Source organism: Callorhinus ursinus, unplaced genomic scaffold (assembly GCF_003265705.2).
Source record: "Callorhinus ursinus isolate GAN/ISIS: 27379988/994484 unplaced genomic scaffold, GSC_fseal_2.0 scaffold57, whole genome shotgun sequence".
NCBI lineage: Eukaryota > Metazoa > Chordata > Mammalia > Carnivora > Otariidae > Callorhinus > Callorhinus ursinus.
Window position 1 is genome coordinate 6,059,072 of NW_027397119.1, and position 21,616 is coordinate 6,080,687.

At 38.3% G+C, this 21,616-nt stretch overlaps 1 protein-coding gene across 2 annotated transcripts in view; it reads right to left on the reverse strand.

Moving 5' to 3' along the window:
- KDM5B (lysine demethylase 5B) overlaps positions 1-21,616 on the reverse strand; it is an 81,166-nt gene that overhangs the window by 16,101 nt on the left and 43,449 nt on the right. For both annotated transcript variants that reach the window (XM_025855045.2, XM_025855046.2), the window contains exons 8-20: positions 20,154-20,312; positions 19,576-19,695; positions 17,936-18,094; positions 16,101-16,282; positions 14,677-14,839; positions 11,174-11,293; positions 9,949-10,143; positions 6,721-6,902; positions 6,440-6,564; positions 4,720-4,870; positions 4,449-4,563; positions 3,679-4,034; positions 2,494-2,632 (exon numbers count right to left, since the gene is read on the reverse strand). In XM_025855045.2, the coding sequence (XP_025710830.1) occupies positions 2,494-2,632; positions 3,679-4,034; positions 4,449-4,563; positions 4,720-4,870; positions 6,440-6,564; positions 6,721-6,902; positions 9,949-10,143; positions 11,174-11,293; positions 14,677-14,839; positions 16,101-16,282; positions 17,936-18,094; positions 19,576-19,695; positions 20,154-20,312 (2,166 nt within the window). The remainder of the gene's footprint in view (positions 1-2,493; positions 2,633-3,678; positions 4,035-4,448; positions 4,564-4,719; positions 4,871-6,439; positions 6,565-6,720; positions 6,903-9,948; positions 10,144-11,173; positions 11,294-14,676; positions 14,840-16,100; positions 16,283-17,935; positions 18,095-19,575; positions 19,696-20,153; positions 20,313-21,616) is intronic.

Genomic DNA, 21,616 nt, shown 5'->3' on the forward strand with positions numbered 1-21,616 from the left:
GAACTTGATGTTTCACTGTTTTTGGTATTTATTCTTACAGGATTGGAACTGTAACTGTGTAAATGTTCTGCTAGACACTTAAGAAAAGTGGCTCACAAACTACATGCTGTCTTTAATATTTAATTTAGAAATAAATGGAATGCTTCCTATGTGTAAAGCAGAATACTGAATAACATTGTAAAATACATAATCCACTAAATATGAAGAGGCTCCTTGTTGTTAGTCACATCTCTCCATTAGTCCTTAAGTATATGATGCAAGTAAAGGCCAGGCTATTATTTCAGAAATGGAGCAAAACTTGCTTTTTGTCCTTGTGGGCACTATTGAAAACACAGTACTAAGTAGTATACACATTACAAAATAAATAGAGTAAGCCTACCCAGAAATATGTCCTCTTTCTGACTTCACATGCTCATCTCTTCTTATTGCAATGACCTCACCTTGCCTTTCTGGCTGCCACCAATCATAAGTAAAAAGGGGGACTGCAACTAAAACTAATCAACTATAGTTCCAACCACCATTAACAACAGCCTGCATCTAAAACTCCCATTAAGGAAGTTTATGTACACAGTAAATACTTCCCTTGGTTTTTCTTTGGCTAGCTGGGGTGTCACCCCTTAATTAAGTAATAATATTTATCAAACAACAGTATCTTCTCTCTTCCCTTTTAACTAGAATTGATGACCAGATATTTTGTTGCAAACATCTGGCTAAATCTGCTGGTTTGGCATTTCTTGTTAACAAAATTAATCAATTAGCACTACTTAAAATTAGACAAATATTCAGAAAACCAGATATTTTTTATTCTTAGAATCTGATGGCTTCAACAAAACAGAACCTGAGACTCAACAATGAGATAAATTTTTAAAAAACTAGCCCATTAAATAATTCAAAGATCTTTTTTTCTCAATAGGTCCATAAGACCTACTGATTTACAAAGATTACAAAGATAAAGGAAGACACTCCCCACCAACCACTTTTCAAATGAAGTTATCCAGCTGCAATTGGGTAAATCAGAGTGCCTTTTGTCTGTACCTTAATAATGCTACAAGTGAATTTAAGTCTTTTTTTAAATTTTTTAAAAAAATATTTTATTTAGTTATTTGACAGAGAGGGAGAGAAAGAGAGCACAAGCAGGGGGAGGAACAGAGGGAGAGGAAGAAGCACACTCCCCACTGAGCAGAGAGCCCAATGCGGGGTTCGATCCCAGGACCCAGTTCCTTGACCTAAGTCAAAGGAAGATGCTCAACCAACTGAACCACCCAGGAGTGCCTGAATCTAACTCTTTTTTAATGTATAGGCAAGTCATTAAGTAGGACATCAAACATAGGACCATATATACTTAGTGCAAATTACTTTGGAACTTGTTAAGTTTCATTTCTTTTGTAGGGGTAGGGAGGCACTTTAAGTCACTACTTGGTGAGGGGCGCCTGGGGGACTCAGTTGGTTAAGCAACTGCCTTTGGCTTAGGTCATGATTCTGGAGTCCCAGGGTCAAGTCCCGCATCGGGCTCCCCGCTCAGCAGGGAGTCTGTTCTCCCTCTGACCCCCTCCCGTCTCATGCTCTCTCTCTCTCTTTATTCTCTGTCTCACAAATAAAATCTTTAAATTAAAAAAAAAAAGTCACTAGTTGGTGAAAAATTCTAGGCCCTGGCCTACTTTCGCCTTGTAATCATATAACCAGACTCACTAAATCTGCTACTCTTGATTGTCTGTACTCGAAGCTGTTAACAAACCAACAAGAGACAACTGTACTCAAAGATCAGAAACTACCTTTCCCCCACAACTTCCATTTTTAGCTTTCTCTTTGATCTTTTTTTTTTTTTTAAGATTTTATTTTATTTGACAGAGAGAGAGAGCACGCGCACAAGTAAGCAGAGCAACAGGCAGAGGGAGAGGGAGAAGCAGGCTCTCTGCTGAGCAGGGAGCCCAACGTGGGGCTCAATCCCAGGACCCTGGGATCATGACCAAGCTGAAGGCAGCGGCTTAACCGACTGAGCCACTCAGGCGCCCCTCTATCTTCAATCCTTAACCAAGTACTCAAGTTTGTTAAGAGGATCCCAAGCTCCCAGAAAAAGTTGGTTGAATTATCTAAACTTTAAATACTTGAGCCAGCTGGTCAGGACAATAGGTGGGTAAGTACATTTACATAAGGTTGAATAAAATTATTAATCTGGCCAACCGAAAAGACTGAATGAATCTGCATGGTGTGATCCAACACAGTACCCTTTATTAAATTATTACTCTTCATAGATGCACTTATACACTCAAGACACTTTTTTCTTTTTTCTTTTCTTTTATTTATTTGATGGAGAGAGAAAGAGAGCACAAGCAGAGGGAGCAGCAGGGAGAGGGAGAAGCAGGCTCCCCGCTGAGCAGAGAGCCCGATGTGGGGCTCCATCCCAGGACCCTGGGATCATGACCTGAGCCAAAGGCAGATACTTAACCGACTGAGGCACCCAGGCGCCCCAAGACATTTTTTTCTTAAACCAACCTGCAGGGCCTCCACATCCTGAAGCCAGTCCCTGGCTCTCTGCACTGAGTCTTTCAGAGCTGCACCATTTGGCAGATATGCGGGGATCTCCTCAATTTCCTTAACTGCTGTAGCAAGACTGTTCAATGAATGCCGAGGTCTACAAAAATGAAATATAAGAACTACTTAACAATTTTTATGGTGGTTCATTTTTCTTAAGGTTTACTAAATAAGCTAGAAAGACCATTTAAAAAGAAATTCAGTATAGCAAATAAATTTTTTTCAAATGTCAATAACTACTAGATATCAAATTGAGTTTCAAATGTCTGCATAAAACTTAAGAGCGTCTAAGATAAAGGAAATGACCCAGTGAAACATTTAAGTTCTACTTATCCCTGACTTTATGCTGCTGTAACCACAAACTTTTCATTTGCAGAAGGTAACTTAATGATAATTTACTGTGTTGAACTACATACACTGTCAAGATTCATACCGTTTCACTAAGAAAATTTAAATTCTCTAGGGTATCAACATACCAAAAGCATAGTATCAAAAAATGTGCTCTCTGCTCAATGACCACTGTTTTAGGATTACAAAAGAATGTCTGTAACCATGTATTTTTTTTTTTGTACTTTATGTTATCAACTGGACCTATGAAGATCTGTTAGAAAGCAAAATGAGGGAGGGGCTGATCTTTCTCCCCTCAGATGGTATACTTGAGTCCAATCAAATCTCTCTAACACAGGTAAGGTGTCCTGAATTACTAAGGAACAGCAAAAATGTACATTCCTATTCCTGTTGGTAATTACTGGCACTATCTTCATTTTACAGAACGGTGTCAGTAAGACTCCTTGGGAACTTATTTATTAACTGTGGGTTTAAAATAGTTTTTCACTTATTTGTAAAACTTTTTCTTCTCTCAAAGATGGTATCATTGGGATCCAAAGAAATTTCATTGAAACAACTCTAGAAAATGCAATTCCATTTGAATCATTCATTTCTCAATCAGTAAAGTAAGAAGAAAATTAATACTCTTTTACTCAAGTTCCAAAGCAGCCCCAAACATCTCAACTATTTCTACATGTATTCTACATGTATAGCTGCAGCTTTTGAACGTTGGTCACATGCCAATCACTGTGCTCTACTGCTCTAAGATGAACGTATCACCCAGCCTTCCCGAAGAGAGAGGTGAGCTGGTTTTTTTACCTGGCCTTGAGAAGACTCTTGGCTTTGTCATCCCAGTGCTCTGACACTGTGAGCAGTTCCTGAAGCCGGGCCATTGCTTTCTCCACTGCTGAATATGGGGCCAGACCCACCCCTAGGTCTATGAGACGTCTCATATCATCTAATGTAAGGGAGCTGGGGTCTAGGCAAGCTTGCTGCACCTCTTCTAGCCAACGGGCCTGCTCCAGACGGATACGCATCTCAGCAAGCTGTGGAAGTTCAACATCAAATTCAAAGCTGACATCAAGCAAGTCTTGCAGCTCTGCAGCACTGGGCATTTCCTCAGAGAGCAATTTCTGGCTATGCTGTTGGAAATCTTCTACACGATTCAAGAGATCCTAAAAAAACACAGGTTGTTGTATCAAAATAGTAATTTCAGTAATTGGATTCTTTAGAATCTTCAATACATATTCAATGTGACTTGCATCTCACAGGATTTTAGCTATAGTATGGGCAAATGAGATAATATATAAGCCAAATGACAGCTAAAAGAAGTGACTATAACAGACCTTTTACCAACGGCAAGGAGTAGCAGGTGGTTACTTTTAAGGTAAAAATTTCCAACTTTATGTCTCCTTTGTAGGCCTGTTCTTTATTCACACACACACACACACACACACACACACACACTTAAAAACATCTGCAAATAAATGTACAAATTAACCACCCAAGATGACTTAATCATGTCAACTGAATTTATTTACAAACTAGAGGAATACCAAAGTACTTCCCCACATATCCCTAAGAGTTACCTTTAGCAAAGGTGTTTGACTGAGGACACATGGAAGTGCATACAGCTGTGTCACAAACTGTCGGAGCTCATTCACTGTCAACTGATTTTGGGATTTTCCTCCACCAGATCGGTATCTATAAAGACAAGGGCCCAAAAAAGCCATGAGAATATGATATATTCACCATTCTCAGATTCAATGTCACAGGAATACTGGACAGAAGGAAAAACTAGTCACAACAGGTTCTCACGTTTAGTCACCAAAGAGTCCAAACTCAAACGGAAGTACATACCTAGTTTGCCTTTTGCCGTTAAGCAGCTGCTGTGCGACAGAAGCACACTTCTCTGCATCCTGTGTGACTAAGCGAAGGTGACGCAAAAGATCATTGTCTGGGAATTTCTTCATTTCAGATTCTTCAATTAAAGCTTTAAAGCTGACAAGGCCTAGGAATAAAGAGAAAGTCATTTTTTCTGTGATCATTATGTTTATTACGAGTGGTATGAAATTCAAAAGGAGAGTTTTCTTTTGTATTTGCAATGTTTTCGATCATTAATGAATTTGTTCATTTAAGGGACGCCTGGGGGGCTCAGTTGGTTAAGCATCTGCCTTCAGCTCAGGTCATGATTCCAAGGTCCTGGGATCGGGTCCCACATCGGGCTCCTTGCTCAGCAGGGAGCCTGCTTCTCCCTCTCCCACTGCTGCTCCCCCTGCTTGTACACTCTCTCTCTCTGACAAATAAATAATAAAATCTTAAATCTGTTCATTTAATTTTTATTTTTTGGCTAAGGGTAGTGTTTTATTTTTATTTTTTAAGTTTTATTTATTTTCTATATTTTCTATATTCTAATAATTTCTATACCCAACGTGGGGCTCAAACTCATGACGCTAAGATCAAGAGTCGCATGCTCTTCCAACTGAGCCAGCCAGGAGCCCCTTTAGAGTGTTTTAAACACAAATGCCTACAGCTGCTCTTCAATGTGGAACTGTTTCAGGGACACCTGGGTGGCTCACTCGTTAAGCGTCTGCCTTCGGCTCAGGTCATGATCCCAGGGTCCTGGGATCGAGCCCCGCATTGGGCTCCCTGCTCAGTGGGAAGCCTGCTTCTCCCTCTCCCACTCCCCCCGCTTGTGTTCTCTCTCTTGCTGTTTCTCTCTCTGTGTCAAATAAATAAATAATTTTAAAAAATCTTTTAAAAAAATATTTTAAAAAATGCGGAAATGTTTCAGAGATGGAAAACAATGGACTTGTCAAAACAAGGCAAATGTAGACTTCTCATTGTTGCATAGACCAGTCCTTTCTCCTGCACTTTATAAGTGATGGGAAAGGAAGTCCTGACATTCAAGGTAATAACAAGAGACAGAAACTATGACTCTGATTAGCACTAAAAGGTGATAAACCAGAAACTCCTAATTTAATAACATGCTTCCTTTGTCTTGGGGGTTGGTGGATTATATTAATTTTAAAAAACATTTTAAAAATGTTTTTCTAAGGTTCCATATAAAACGTGAAATATTTTTGTTTCTGAGATAAGAGGTGTAAAGGTTATTCCGTTTCCTAACAATATGATCTTTGTTAAAAACATGATCTTGGGGCACCTGAGTGGCTCAGTTGGTTGAGCGACTGCCTTCAGCTCAGGTCATGATCCTGGAGTCCCGGGATCGAGTCCCGCATCGGGCTCCCTGTTCAGCAGGGGGTCTGCTTCTCCCTCTGACCCTCCCCCCCTCATGTTCTATCTCATTCTCTCTCTCAAATAAATAAATAAATAAATCTTTAAAAAAAATATGATCTTGTACAATTCATCTATCAAGATTTTCCTCTAAGGGCATCTGCCTAATCCACTCATGGCTTTAAAATTTTCTCTGCTTACACTCCATAAACCTGGTTAAACAGGGGAACTAAACAAGGACAAAGTCAGGTTGTTTCAAGTAATCTGTTCATTGATAACTACGTTAGCTACATTACAATCAGTCCCAATTTGCCAATCAGCAAGTCACATTTTGTATACCACATACTTTTCTTTTTGTTAATCTTTGCCTCCAAAGCTTCATTCACATTCAGGGCCCATTCATTGTAAGATTCTGCTCGAAGTTTCAGTGCATTCATCATGGGGTAGAGATCATCCAGAGTGTATCTATACCTGGAAACAGAATAGCAGACTTAGTTTTGAGATATTTGGGTTTGGAGAAAATCATACATTTTATATTCAGTATTTCAATCCTAGAACAGAAATGTCACTGAGCTTTCATTAAGGATTTAGGGTTTTCCATAGGAAAAGACCATTCTTCCTACTCACCTCAGTTTATATTTATAAGGAGGACAGGAACACAATTCTTTTACATGATGGAGGCAAACAAGCAGGCCAGGTTTACAAGAACAGGAGATGGCAGACATGAAGCATGTGGTTTTACATTTTATACACTGACGCTCATCATCTGGCAACAGCTCAAAATCCATTCTTTCCGAATCAATTACTCCCTAGAATAAAGTGTACTTTAGAGATCTCCAAAGGATAATATAATCCACCAACCCCCAAGACAAACATGCAATAGTTGTTTTAAAATAAAAAAAAAAAAAGGGAGTATGGGGAGCCTTACCAAAACAGGAGTGCGTGATTAAAAATACGTAAAAGTAACAATGACCTAGCAAATATGGGCAAGGTAAAATACCTCACTTGCTTGGAAAGAACCTCTTTTTGGACAAGGCAGATCCTTATGTTTGGCCATTTTGATCAGAGTATGAAAACAGTTATTAATAGGACTGTTAACTATTGAGATTTGCTCTTTATTCTACTCCAAATTGGCTCTACCCATAGTCTGGGTACAGATGAAAGGAGTAAAAGAAATGTATATACTTTCTACTTCAGAGGAAACATTATACAGGATGTCAGAGTAATACTGGTAGCTAGAGAATCCATAAAAAGAACAACAGTAAATAAAAAGGAAAGAAGATGAAAAGACTATCATGAAAGGATTACTGATGGGAAGATGCTGAATAGTCAATTAGCTTTCACATGCTAAGTTACCTAAAGGGATATTATTTATCTGAAAATGTTAGAAATATGTACAAGACACTAAAGCCATAATAAATCACTTCCTAACTGAAACAGTGTCAAGAAAAATGAGGTCTTAAAAAGTAAATTTCAACTGTAGTTTGTAACACCTAGAGAGCCCTCCCTAGGATATACCTTTTGTCACTGAAAGATCAAGCTTTGACCACCTTTTCTCCTTATCCAAAACTGGATCCAAATCCAACCATGAGAATGCCAGAATCTGATTAAGTCAGTTTATGAACCATCTGTTTTATTCTGACCATTTTACTTCCTGCTGATTACATGGACCAACAAAGACAGAGGAGAGTAAGGAAACCACTAATGAATGAATTTTGGTTTTAAACCGGAACTGATCAGGGATGGCTGGGTGGCTCAGGTCATGGTCCCAGGGTCCTGGGATCGACTCCTGCATCGGGCTCCCTGCTCAGAGGGGAGCCTACTTCTCCCTCTCCCTGCCGCTCCCCCTACTTGTGCTCTCTCGCTCTCTCTCTGACAAATAAATAAAATCTAAAATATAAATAAATAAATAAATAAATGAACTGGAACTGATCATTAAAAAGGACTTCTAGATAAAAATGGTTGCAATTTTTACTTAAAATGAGATAAGGACCAACTTTATGGATCTTAGTTGAGAATGAATCATATACAGTTCACCCAATTTTAATCTGTTGGTTTCCATATCTGGAAAAAAACTGTAAATTCTCAAAGTTCCACAAATGAGTTACCATTACTGATGTTAAGACCTTAGTAAGGCACTTAAACCCTCTGGGCATTGTTTTCCCTAACTGTAAAATATCAGGGGAAGGTGAATAAGCTTGCTGTTGGTCCGTAACAGGCTTCAGAGAGCCAACATTCAAGGATTCTATCTAAAAAGTCACATTAAAAAAAAAAGTTGGGGCAGATGGGTTAGCCTGGTGATGGGTATTAAAGAGGGCACGTTCTGCGTAGAGCACTGGGTGTTATACACAAACAATGAATCATGGAACACTACATCCAAAACTAATGATGTAATGTATGGTAATTAACATAACAATAAAAATGTAAAGAAAAAAGTTAATACGACTATTTGCAGATACCACTGTCCCAAAACAATCTAAAAAAAGCCAATAGAACTACTGAGTTTAGCAAGGTTGCAGGACATAAAAAGTCAATATACAGAAGTCAATTGTATTTATAAACACTAGCAATAAACTTAAATAAAAAAATTTTAAGGTATCATTTATAATAGTATCAAAAAACATAAAGTACATCATTTTAAACCCAAGAAAATATGTGTAAGATCTGTGTGCTACAATCTACAAAATAATGAAAGAACTCAAGAAGACCTAAATAAATGGTGGATATGCTATGTCCATGAATTGGAAGACTCAACACTGTTAAGATATCAATTCTCGCAACTATATTCATGGATTTAATGGCGTCCCAGTGAAATCCTAGTAAGATTTTTGGTAGAAATCTACAAACCAATTCTCAAATTCATATGGAAAGCAAAGGAACTAAAATAGCCAAACCAATTTTTGAAATGAAAAAAGTAGAGTAATCAAGACCATATGGTTAAGAGAAAGAATAAATGCATAGGTTAAGAGAATAAAACAAAGTTTAGCAATAGACCCATATATATATGTGTGGGGAAATGACTTCAAAACAAAGGTGCCAGGGCATTTCAATGGAAAAAGAACGTTATTCTCAAGAAATGGTGCTGAAACAATAAGAAATCCATATGCAAGCAAAAAAAGAATAATTTCAATGCACACCTTGCACCATAAATAAAAATTACCTGAGATGGATTAAAGATTTACATGTAAAACCTAAAACTAAAAGTTCTAGATGACTAACAGGAGAACGTCTCTGTGACTTTGGGTTAGGTAAGATTTCTTAAGAACATAAAGACAAAGGGGTGGTTTAGTCGGTCAAACATCTGACTCATCAGTTCAGGTTGTGACCTCAGGGTGGTGAGATCGAGGCCCACCTCAGCGGTGAGTCTGCTTGAGATTCTCTCCCTTTCCTTCTGCCCTCCCCCCCCAAAAGATGCATAAAAGAAACTGCTTAATTGAACTTCATCAAAATTAAAAACTTCTGCTATCAGAAAGACAGTGCTCTGAGACTGAAAAAGTAAGCCACTGACTGGAAAAAATATTTGCAGAACACTTCTCTGATAAAGGACTGGTATACAGAATGACTGGAAATCTCACAACAATCCAATAAAAAAGGGGGTGAGGGAAAATATCTGCACAGATAGTTCACCAAAGAGATACATGTACAAAGAGTAAATATGTACATACATGATTGGGTGTTCAGTAAATGAGTGGCCATTAGAGAAAATTAAAACCACGAGATATTAACACACATCTATCAGAATGGGTCTTAAAGGAAATTAGCCTAAGAAAAGACTTCTTAAAATGGAATTAACATGTGTAAGAATTTTACTAAGTAATACCCAGAGACATGCAACTGGGATTCCAGAAACCTTACCAATTTACGGACAGTTTCTCTTAAAGCCTTCTCATCCTCAATCATAATGGCCATGTCTTTCTGAACAGTTGAAGCCACTACGACATCTAGTACATCAGCCTTGGAAGCCATCTTGCAAATCATCTCGTCATGGGAAAATACACAATAGCGGTGAAGCAAGCGATAATGCTCCACACACTGTCGGCCTAATGGTAGCTGTGTCAAAAGACAGAGGATAATATGTGACATTCATCTTTCTCCTTCCTATTTCCAAAGACTTCTGACCATTATCAAATTACCAAAGATCATATTCTGGGTCATAATACATATATCAACCCTATAGCCAGATTGTAAGAGGCGTTGCACCTTTTTTAATCTTTGCATCTCAAGGATCTGGCACATTAGGTACCTTAATTAAAAAGCAGTTTAAAAAATCCAATGTACGGTGGGTGATGCCTGGCTGGCTCAGTCAAAAGAGCATGCAACTCTTGATCTTCGGATCGTGAGTTTCAGCTCCACAATGGGTGTAGAGATTAATTAAATAAAGACACTTTTAAAAAACCCAATATATTAACAATGTATTAATGTCCAGAACAATGTACAATCTAAATGGACATGTGAATTTATACATTTCCTGAAACAACTATGCTGAATTGGTGTGCTTAAACCTACTTCAGGGAACAATGATGCTCCAAACTACATAATGGAAAATAATTTTAGATACAGCTAGTACTATTACTCAGTAAAGCACTGAAACAAGGTTATAATTCATTAGATTTAACATCACATACTTAAACTATATCTTTTTATGTAAATGAAAAGTATTAATACTAATATAAAAATTCTATTTTACAACTAAAACCAAATGCATCATTAAAAATTGCTGTGTTGTAGATAATTTAAGCTAGTGTTGTGTAGTCTTAAGATAGAACTCTTTGTTAGGAGTTTGCAACAATACTGAATTTTCCCCAAAATGTAAATCAACACTCATTTATTCATCAAGCCAAACTTTTACAGAAGAAAAACTTATCAGCTGAACTGAGCAGTGTGCTTAGTTAGTACAGGCTTGATTTACAGTGTGGTGCCAAGTGCTTTATCCCACTGTGGATGGTAAGCAATTTGTAGACCAGCCATTTGAGGAGCAACAGGTTTAAGCAACCACACGTGAAAAGATTTAAAGTAGTATATGCCATTTCTGCAGGAAAACAATACATTTGAAAAGGCTCACTAAGTCATAATTACATACCCAATCAACAGTGCAGAAGTTAACAGCCTCAGCAAAATTAAAACCTTGATTAAAACCACTGTGGTAGGCTCTTGGAAATGTAATCACAAACTCCCCAGCACACTGATTAGTTCGGTAAACCTAAAGAGACAGAAATTGGGGATCTTTAATGACATTCATGAAAGACAATCTGGACACAGACTATCAGATGATTCTCCAGAAAGGGAAGCTTTCTTCCAATTAAAAGTGAGCTAACAAAAAGAATTACGGTAAAATAATCAGAGAGCTACTCAATTCTGCCACAAGATGGAGTAGCATCCCAGATTATGAGGGTTGATTAGTACCTGAACAGAAAACATGGCTTTTACTAGGATTTTACTACAAAAATTTAGCTATACTCAGGATTAGGACACATCTAAATATAACTACAATTAAGAAGATTCTAATATTATTATACCAAAACAGCATCTCCTACCACCAATTAATGAAATTCCACTGTTCTTCAAGTATATCATCCCATAAAGAGATCTTGATTTAGGCCTCAAACTTCCCTTCCTCCAGCAAGTCCCCTTTTCCCACCACCCACTCAAAAAACATCTGTAATAAGGCAGCAATCTCTTGGACATTAGCCTTAGCAAAATTTTCCTGGATAGGTCTTAGGCAAGGGAAACAAGCAAAAATAAACTATTGGGACTACAGCAAGCTAAAAAGTTGTTGAACAGCAAAGGAAACCATCAATAAAAATGAAAAGGCAAGCTACTGAATGGGAGAAGACATTTGCAAATGATACATCCAATAGGGGATTAATATCCAGAATAAAGAACTCCTACAACTCAACACCAAAAATAAATAAATAGATAAATAATCCAATTAAAAAATAGACCTGAACAGACATTTTGCCAAAGAAGATATACAGATGGCCAACAGGTACATGAAAAGATGCTCAACTTCACTAATCATCAGGAAAATGCAAATCAAAACCACAGTGAGAGATCATCTCACATTAGAATGGCTAATATCAAAAAAAGATAAGTCTTCGCGAGAATGTGGAGAAAAGGGAACCTTCGTACACTGCTGGTGGGAATGTAAATCGGTGCAGCCACTGTGGAAATATGTGCACCCCTGTGTTCAATGCAGCAGTATTTACAACGGCCAAGATATAGAAGTAACATTAAGTGTCTATTGACAGATGAATGAATAAAGATGTGGTAATAAATACAGAACAGAATTATTACTCGGCCATTAAAAAAATAAAGAAAGAAAGAAATCTTGCCATTCACAACATGGATGGACCCAGAAAGTATTATATTATGCTAAGTGAAATATGGCAAAGAAAAATACCATGATTTCTAAGTGGAATCTACCACAACAAAACAAATAAACAAAACCAGAAACAGACTAATAAACACAGAGAGCAAACTGGTGGTTGCCAGAAGGGAGGGGGTGGGGGATTAAGGGGTACAAACTTCCAGTTATAAAAAAAAATAATAAAAATAAGTCTCAAGGATGAAAGTACAGCATAGGGAATATAATCAATAATAACTTTGTATGGTGACAGATGGTAACTACACTTACTGTGGTGAGCATTTCGCAATGTATAGAACTGTCAAATCACTATGATGTACAACTGAAACTAATGATATGTGTCAACTGTACTTCAATAAAGTTTTAATTTAAAAAGACTATACTGCTCCAGGCACACAAATCCTCAGACTGAACCATGAAAGAATAAAATTAAGTATCTTTTCAATATTTCTCTCTCCATCAGTGGTTGTCCAAAATGTAGTTCCCAGACTACCAGTATCAACACCAACTGGGAACTTGTTGAAAATGAAAGTTCTTGAGCACCACCCAGACCAAGAGAACAAGAAACTCTGGGGATGAGGATCAGCCACATGTGTTGTAACCTGCCATTCAGGGTTTAGATGCAGTCAGAAGTTTGGAGACCACTACCTATACCACATGAGCACAATCCCTTCTACTGAGTACTTCCTCCCCTCCACCCCAAATCTGCCAAAAATATTCCTTATCAGAGCTCCAAGTTTTAGTTCAAACGGTCATTATGGGTCCTTTCTAATTCTCCATAGAGTTAATAGGTCAGTCTCCTAGTTGATACCACTGTCAAACCACACCACCATGCCATTATCTGTATAAACATTATCTGCCTTTTTTCCCTTAAACTATGAGTCCCCAGATGCACAGGTTCACTCATCTCTGTGGTCCAGAATCAAGCCCCAAAGGTTCCTCAGTTTAATAACTGAGATCCATGGCCAGAGTTCCCATTTAGGGCAAGTTACTCATAACAAATCAGAAACATCAATCAATATGAGGGGGAAAAAAATCAATGTGGAAAATACCAATGAGGAGATGGTGGCATTTTTGTAGTTACTGGTCATTATTTTCTAAGCTATTGTCCATGAATAATTATCCCTCAAAGAAAAATCCTTTCCATCTGCCCCCATTTACTAGCCTATGAACCCCAAAGCATGAAATTTAGGTCACAGCAACATTAGGTATTCACTTTAGCACAGTAAATGTATCATTTACATTTGACTTAGCTAACTGAGATGGACCCCTCAACTTCATACATTTCAGTCTGGCCTCCCAAAATATCTTCAGAGCATTCTCCAACAGGAAGCCAGTATACAAATAAGTGTCACTTTGTATAGCAACCTCAGAGGCAATATCACCAACAGCACATTTCAGTCTAGATACCCTTAAATCCAAGCTCAAGAGCTTGAAATTAATTTTCTCTTTAGGGGCACCTGGGTGCCTCAGTTGGTTAAGCGGCTGCCTTTGGCTCAGGTCATGATCTCAGGGTCCTGGGATGGAGCCCCCCATGTTGGGGCTCCCGACTTATTGGGGAGTCTGCTTCTCCCTCTCCCTTTGCTCCTCCCCCCCACTTGTGCACTCTCTCTCTCTCAAATAAATAAATAAAATCTTAAAAATAAATAAGTAAATAAGCAAGATTAATTAGGGGTGGAGGTATAATATAACCAGTATCACCAAGCATGTAAATCATTTCAGTTTATCATTCAAAATTAAGTTCATGTAGATTCCATAAATTATTTTTTTAAGTATGGACAGAGTATGAAGGATTCTGACATTAGAGTTTAGATCTAATTGTAACAGAACCTAGACATTTTCATAGTATTTTATACAAACAAATAACATTAAGGTTTTTGTTTTGTTGCATTGAAAGACTGAAGTTATAAGGAAAAATTATAGTTTAGAAAGCCTAAATTAGACACTGAAAAAAAAAAAGCATCACACATATTATTTGCAAAATATGGCTGCTTAGCAACCTAGTTATTAGCTGCAACAAATTAGTTTTTATGGTGTCTGAGGATTCAGTCCTACTGGCTTATTGCAATACAGTATCAAATTCCACCTAACAGCTGTTTCTGCTATCCAGTTATGGTATGGAACACACATAACCAAAATCAACTTCATAAAAAACTGAGTAACAGGGAAGAGAAGTGGTGAATTAAGCCTCAATACAGGAGGATTGACCCAGAACATACAGGCACTTCATGAGTCATCAGGGTATTAGGGTTCATGATGGTCACAAGCTGATGGAGAAGATCTGGCTGGGACACAAAGAGCTCTGGAGCTAGTTTCTTCATTACATTTTCTAGCTGCTCGGCAGCATACCCTGGGACTCCGTACCAGGTTTTTGGCTCACCCCTGGAAACAGATTGTAAAAATATATCAATCTCAGGAAATATATAAACATGAAATTTCATTAGAAAAAATCAGTCTGCAACACTAACACAAACAAAATGGTTAACAAGTCATATTTTTCAGGCCCTGCTTTGTACGATTATGCTACAAAGGTTCAAACTGAATTAAGTGTCATTAGAAATGTGATCTGAACATATGTGATGCATTCTCCCCCTTCAAGTATGGAGTCTAAGTACAAGACTTTCCATCTGAGGTCCCCCCCTCCTCCCTCCCATTTTTATCTGACTTTTTAGAAAATGGAAATATCTAGAATTTTTAAGAATATAAGATATCATGTTAGCTACAGGATATGTGGTTACCATAATTTCTTAGAGCAACTGACAAGGGACGGCAACTCTCCATCTTCCCTTTCCCTTGTCCATTCGGACAGGAGAGATTAAATCAAACACTAATCAGGCAATTAGCATTTCTAAAGAGCTCTTATTCTTCAAAGCACTTTAAACTGTCAACCAATTAATCTGTAACATCCCTGTGAGGTATGGTAAATATAATCTTCATTTTACAGCTGGGAGCAATTGCCTAGGGAGGCAGAACTGATGCTCCACATATATTTCCCAACTCTCTCTTTCTTGTGGTACATCCTCAAATTCCTTGTGTGGGGATTTAAGTGAGTTACAGATCTTCAAATATTTCCGTACTTAGAAAAGCAAAGGAAATGGACAGGGTAAAAACAGATGTGAAAGAAGAAATGGCTTTGACTAAAGAGTTTAAAAAGTAAAAAAGTCTGAATATCTGCACCCTGCCTCCATGCACTCATGCACGGATAAAGCCCATTCTACTATGTGTAATAATGCCAAAATGCAGCACAACAAAACAGAAGCTGCCAACCCCAAGGACCTGGAGGACACTCTGGGACCTATATTCCCCTACTCTTCCAAAAGGTATCTGGGCTGCCACTGCCACAGAATGGGATTTCTCCATAGTAAAAGCAATGTTTAGTGCTTTTTAATCTTTCCATGAGTAAAGGCTTCTTTCACTAACAGCTGTCTATCCCCTCCCCAGAAACATGTTATACTTGAAAAATAGTGTGTGTGCAATTTTAGGGGATTTATGGATTTCCTAGGATCCTTAAAAACCACTGCCTTAACTTGTTAAGATGCCTGATTCAACAGTAGTGAAAAAACAGTCTGTTACTCTTCAAACACATTTAAAAAGTTTCCAACCCAGCTTGCATACTATTCATAGGTTATGTGGAACTTCTTACCAGTGCAGGTAGTTAATTGAATAGCTCCAGTGGTCTTCAATATGCCAACAGAATGAAGAAAAGCACATTCCCACATACAACCAAGGAAGTTTCATGCCACATATATCAGCAGTAATGTGAGCAAGGACAGACTGCTCCATCACTGGCATATTGTTCAAATTCCAGCCACTATCAAGATACTCCTAGAAAGGAAACAAAAAAGGTATAAAGGTTTAGCTATACATGCTAACATTTTAGATTCTCGATGCTTCAAAAAGCTGGCTGAAAATAGTCTCCTTCAAAATGAGAAGGCTGGGGTTGGAGAAAAGGAGAGACCACTATGCTAACTTCTTAGATACCCACAGATTACTTCTGCTCAGTTTTGAGCTTTATATAAATAGATTCATATAGTATATACTTTTGTATCTCTATAGCTACCCCCTTGTGTTGGCTATAGAGAAAATACACAGTATGAGTCCATTTACATCAAGTTCAAAAACCAAAAACAGGCAAACTAATCTATGGTGTTGTAAGTCAGGAAAGTGGTTGTCCTGAGACAGGGAAGGTAGTGAAATAGGGAGGACAAAAGACGAACTTCTGGAGTAAGGTCTGGTAATAACTGGTTATGTCTTAATTCTTGTTCTAGTGCTGGTTATATGGGTGTATTCAGTTTGTGAAAATTCATCAAGGTGTGCATATGATTATGTACTTTTCTATGTATATGTTAGATTTCAAAAAGATTTCAAAAAAATCTGATTTCCTACTAGGATAGGAATAGAAACCTTCCTAGAAGTTTGCTATTATGGAAAATAATAGACTCAAACACTAAAATTCAAAGATAAATTTAGGTGTGGTTCCAACCCCTCAAATTTTCTTCAGAAAGTAATACCACAGTTATAGAATGAAGGCAAAGGGAGGTTAAGTAATCTCCCTGTATCATCACAATGTAGTTGAACAGCTGGGACTAGAATTCTTCTGTGGGCTCTACTTTTCTTGAAATTATTAAAAATCTGGTAATCAGGAGTGCCTGGGTGGGCTCATTCAGTTAAGTGTCCGACTCTTGGTTTTGGCTCAGGTCATGATCTCAGGGTCCTGGGATCCTGACGAAAGCCCTGTGTCAGGCTTCCTGATCAGCGGGGAGTCTGCTTATCTCTCTCCCTCTGCCTCTCTCCCCTGCTCGTGCTCGCTCACCCTCTCTCTCAAATAAAATTTTTTAATAATCTGGTAATCAAAACTGTGCTGAAAGTAATCATAAATTATTTCAGCCAAATAGAATTTTAATTAATAATTCAAGTTCCGGGGCGCCTGGGTGGCTTAGTCGTTAAGCGTCTGCCTTCGGCTCAGGTCACGATCCCAGGGCCCTGGGATTGAACCCTGCACTGGGCTCCCTGCTCTGCGGGAAGCCTCCCTCTCCCTCTCCCACTCCCCCTGCTTGTGCTCCCTTTCTCACTGGGTCTCTCTCTGTCAAATAAAGAAATGAAATCCGGGGCGCCTGGGTGGCTCAGTTGGTTAAGCGACTGCCTTCAGCTCAGGTCATGATCCTGGAGTCCCGGGATCAAGTCCCGCATTGGGCTCCCTGCTTGGCAGGGAGTCTGCTTCTCCCTCTGACCCTCTTCCCTCTCGTGCTCTCTATTTCTCATTCTCTGTCTCTCAAATAAATAAATAAAATCTTTAAAAAAAAAAAAAAGAAATGAAATCTTTAAAAAAAAACAGTAATAATAACTCAAGTTCCAACTACATGTATGTTTGCAGTAAGGCTATTAATCCTGTACTATGCCCTTTAGATAAGGATATGCTGAACTATTAGCTTTAAACACAGGTCTCTGCTTGAAATAGAAGTGCCTCACAGAGCCTACCTCCTCCTCAGGTGAAAGTTTGATTTTCCCATCTCGGACAGGGAAGCCACTGCCAAATTCTTTTGAGGCGATATCGGCTCCATACTCTACTGTGACATCCTCTTCAATAGTGCTTACCAGTCGCCAAAATTCTTTCTCAACTAGTTCTGTGGGAACCATCTGGAAACAAAACAATGAGGAAGACAAAAAACTGAGTTTTCAGACACTCGCAAACTGCCCATGACCAATCTGAAGACATTAGCTAAGTGACAGGAATCACAGGACAACACCCTAAGGAAAATTATAGCCATAATGTTCCACAATTGATCCCAGGCAGTTTAGACATGTATATCATTTTCTAAAAGCAATTTTATAACTAAAAAAGTAAGTACTGATTAAAAATTCATGTTCCTCTATCACCGACCTGGCCACTACACTGAAAGGAATTCAAGGAAAAGCAAAATTCTGACAACCAAAACCTGGAGATGTTTTTGTGTGTGAGAAATGTAATAAATAACTTAGTTGACCATTATACAGTAATAGCTGTGTTTGAATGACACTTCATCCATCAAGATGTGTTCAAACACATTACCTGAGTCCATCCTTTCACTCTCTGCACTAGACCCGGCTAAGAATAACACAGGCAACCATGATGAAAAAGACACAGTGCAAAACATGAACACAAAGAGCAATTACTTTGCAGCAGTGTGCAGTAGTACAGCAAGTCACCAGACTGAACGTCTAGGATCTGTTGTTAATCTGATTCAAGTCTAGAGAAAGGTAACTTAAATGCCTTAAATATGCACACCACCAGGACTGGTTAAGCAAACATACCGGGAAATCATACAATGTATGAGGGGTCAAAAGAACTGAAATTCAAATGGAGTATAACTTGAATATATAAGCCCCTTAAGTAAGCAAACATTTTAAGTAACTAAACAGCTTATGCTAGTGCTATCAGGGAAAAACAAGTTCACACATACATTGCTGGGTTCCCATAAATGATACAGCCATTAAAGTGGGGGAAAAAATGGATAAATACTCTCATCTGACCTCAGTAAGCATCCCAAGAAAATAATCCAACTAAAGAGGTCTATATGTGTCAAGTGTCTGCTATAGCACTTTGTTGGTAAGTGAGAAAAAACACAGCTTAAGTGTCCAGAATTAGGACAGAAAACCATTTAATTCTGGTGGACCCACTTGACAGAATGTTAAATGCTGAATGAAACAGTCTTATGCTTCTAAGAGCATAAAGGAGAATTTAAAATGAACTCATCCTAAAGTTTACGATACTAACTTACAACAATATATAAATGTGTTCTCAATGCAAAACATGATGACTGGCACATAGGAGTCAGTCAATAAATTGTGAAGTTTTCTTTAAATTACATTTGTTGAACTGAAAGCATTCCTGACGATTTCCTTTATTAACATCCTATTATTGCTGCTGTATGATTTGTGTGGAAAAGGTCATCTTTAGAGAAATCACAAGTGAAAAATCAGAATGCACTTTAACATATTGTGGAATTTCAATACCATTAAACAAATTAAAGGGTTCACTGTGTATGATAATGTTTATCAAAAATAACTGCCAAGTGAAATTGTCTTCAGATTCTAAAAGTTATTAAAATCCCAAATCAAAGCAGTATGTATGTACATACGTGGACTGGCATGTTGAAATAATCAGATTTGAACGCATCTGCCATTTCTCCAAAAGTACGGAGGGTATAGTCCCTGGCTGCTTGTTCAAAGCCAAATGCTTCTTGTGGCTTACTACACTCCTGCCAAAAAGAAAAAAAAAAAAAAGTAAAAAGAATATTTTTATTTATAGATACATAGTTATATTTTATTGATATTATTTTTAAAAAACAGATTAGTAAAATTACGTATGCAGTGTTTAAAATACAAAAACGTCTGGAAGGATATACATCAAAATAACTTGTCTAGCAATTATGAAATCATACTCTTTTTTAAGTCATTCAGTCTAAGAATTTTCGCAAAGAACATGCAATGCTTTTTTAAATGAAAAAAAAATTTAAGTGTAGTTAAAAAATTTTTTTCTGCCTCTTAGCTCCTGGCATAGCTGTGGGCCTCACTGCCAAGACCTCCTTCCTAGTCAGGTCCGGCCCACTTTTTTTCATGAGCCTCACTGTTACCAACTGCTAATCTAAAACCCAAAAGCAAACAAAAAATATTCCGAAGGAAATTTTCTAATGCTCTCTCTGCCATTAATTCTTACCTGAGCCAAACACTTAGGACACCTCCAGTCTCCCTTGGGAACATCATGGAGAGGGGGAATCAGGCAAAAGGTATGGTAACTGTCATCACACCCGTCACACAAGAGAAGCCGGTCTTCATCATTTCCACTGCCACATAAGAGGCAGACATACAGATCCACCTGCAGCAGTGAAAACAGGTACAGGACAAGGAGCATGAGCTACACTCAATTTTGTTAAATTCTAAGAACAAAATGGATAGAGGCATAATCTAGTCTTTCCATCCTTCAAATGAAGATGAATCACCCCCCAGAAGAGGTGTTTTATTTTATTTTTTTAAAGATTTTATTTATGTATTTGACAGAGAGAGAGACACAGTGAGAGCAGGAACACAAGCAGGGGAAGAGTGGGAGAGAGAGAAGCAGACTTCCCACTGAGCGGGGAGCCCGACACGGGGCTCGATCCCAGGTGCCCCAAGAGGTATTTTAAATAAAAATGCTTCACCCTTTAGAAGAGATAACTTTACATGGGTGCCTGGCTGGCTCAGTTGGTTAAGCGACCGCCTTTGGCTCAGGTCGTGATCCCAGAGTCCTGGGATCAAGTCCCGAGTCGGGCTCCCCCTGCTCTGTGGGGAGCCTGCTTCTCCCTCTGCCTCTGCCTGCCACTCCCCCCCTGCTCATGCTCTCTCTCTCTGTCAAATAAATAAATACAATCTTTAATAAAAAAAAAAAAGAGATTAACTTTACAATGCTTAATGCATTCCCAACACTAAAGTCGAATCTCAAAACCTTTTCAGCTGTTTCTGTGTGTGTGTTTATTTATTTAGGGGTGCCTGGGTGGCTGAGTCGGTTAGCGTCCAACTCTTGATTTTGACTCAGGACATGATCTCAGATCTCATGCCCCTCCCTCTTTAAAAAAAAAATATATATATATATATGTTTGTTTGTTTATTTATTTGAGAGAGAGAGAGTAGGCACACATGCATGCACAGGAAGGGCAGAGGGAGAAGAGAGAAAATCCTCAGGAGACTCTGGCTGAGCGGGGAGCCAGAAGAGGGGCTCCATCCCACAGCCCATGAGATCACGACCTGGACCAAAATCAAGAGTCGGACACTCAACTGAGTGCGCTGCCCAGGCGCCCCTCAGCTATGTGTTTTAAAGTTTGTTACTAAGATATCTAGCTTCTAGTAGCTTAGAGAATGATAATCCTCTAGAAGAAGAACATGTTTGGTAATAAATTATGAGCTTAACCAAAAGTAGAACTTATAAAGAAAAAATTCAATTTTGCAATGTTTAAAAGGAAAGAAAAGTGTTTAAGTTCATTAACCACATTAAATTACTTTATATTCTAATTAAGGATTCATGGTTAAGAAGTTCCCCAAACACAGTGATAAAAATACATAGTTATTACCTGTTAATGGGCTGAACTCTGTTCCCCCAAAATTCGTATCTTGATGTCTTAACCCCCAGTACCTCAGAATGTGACT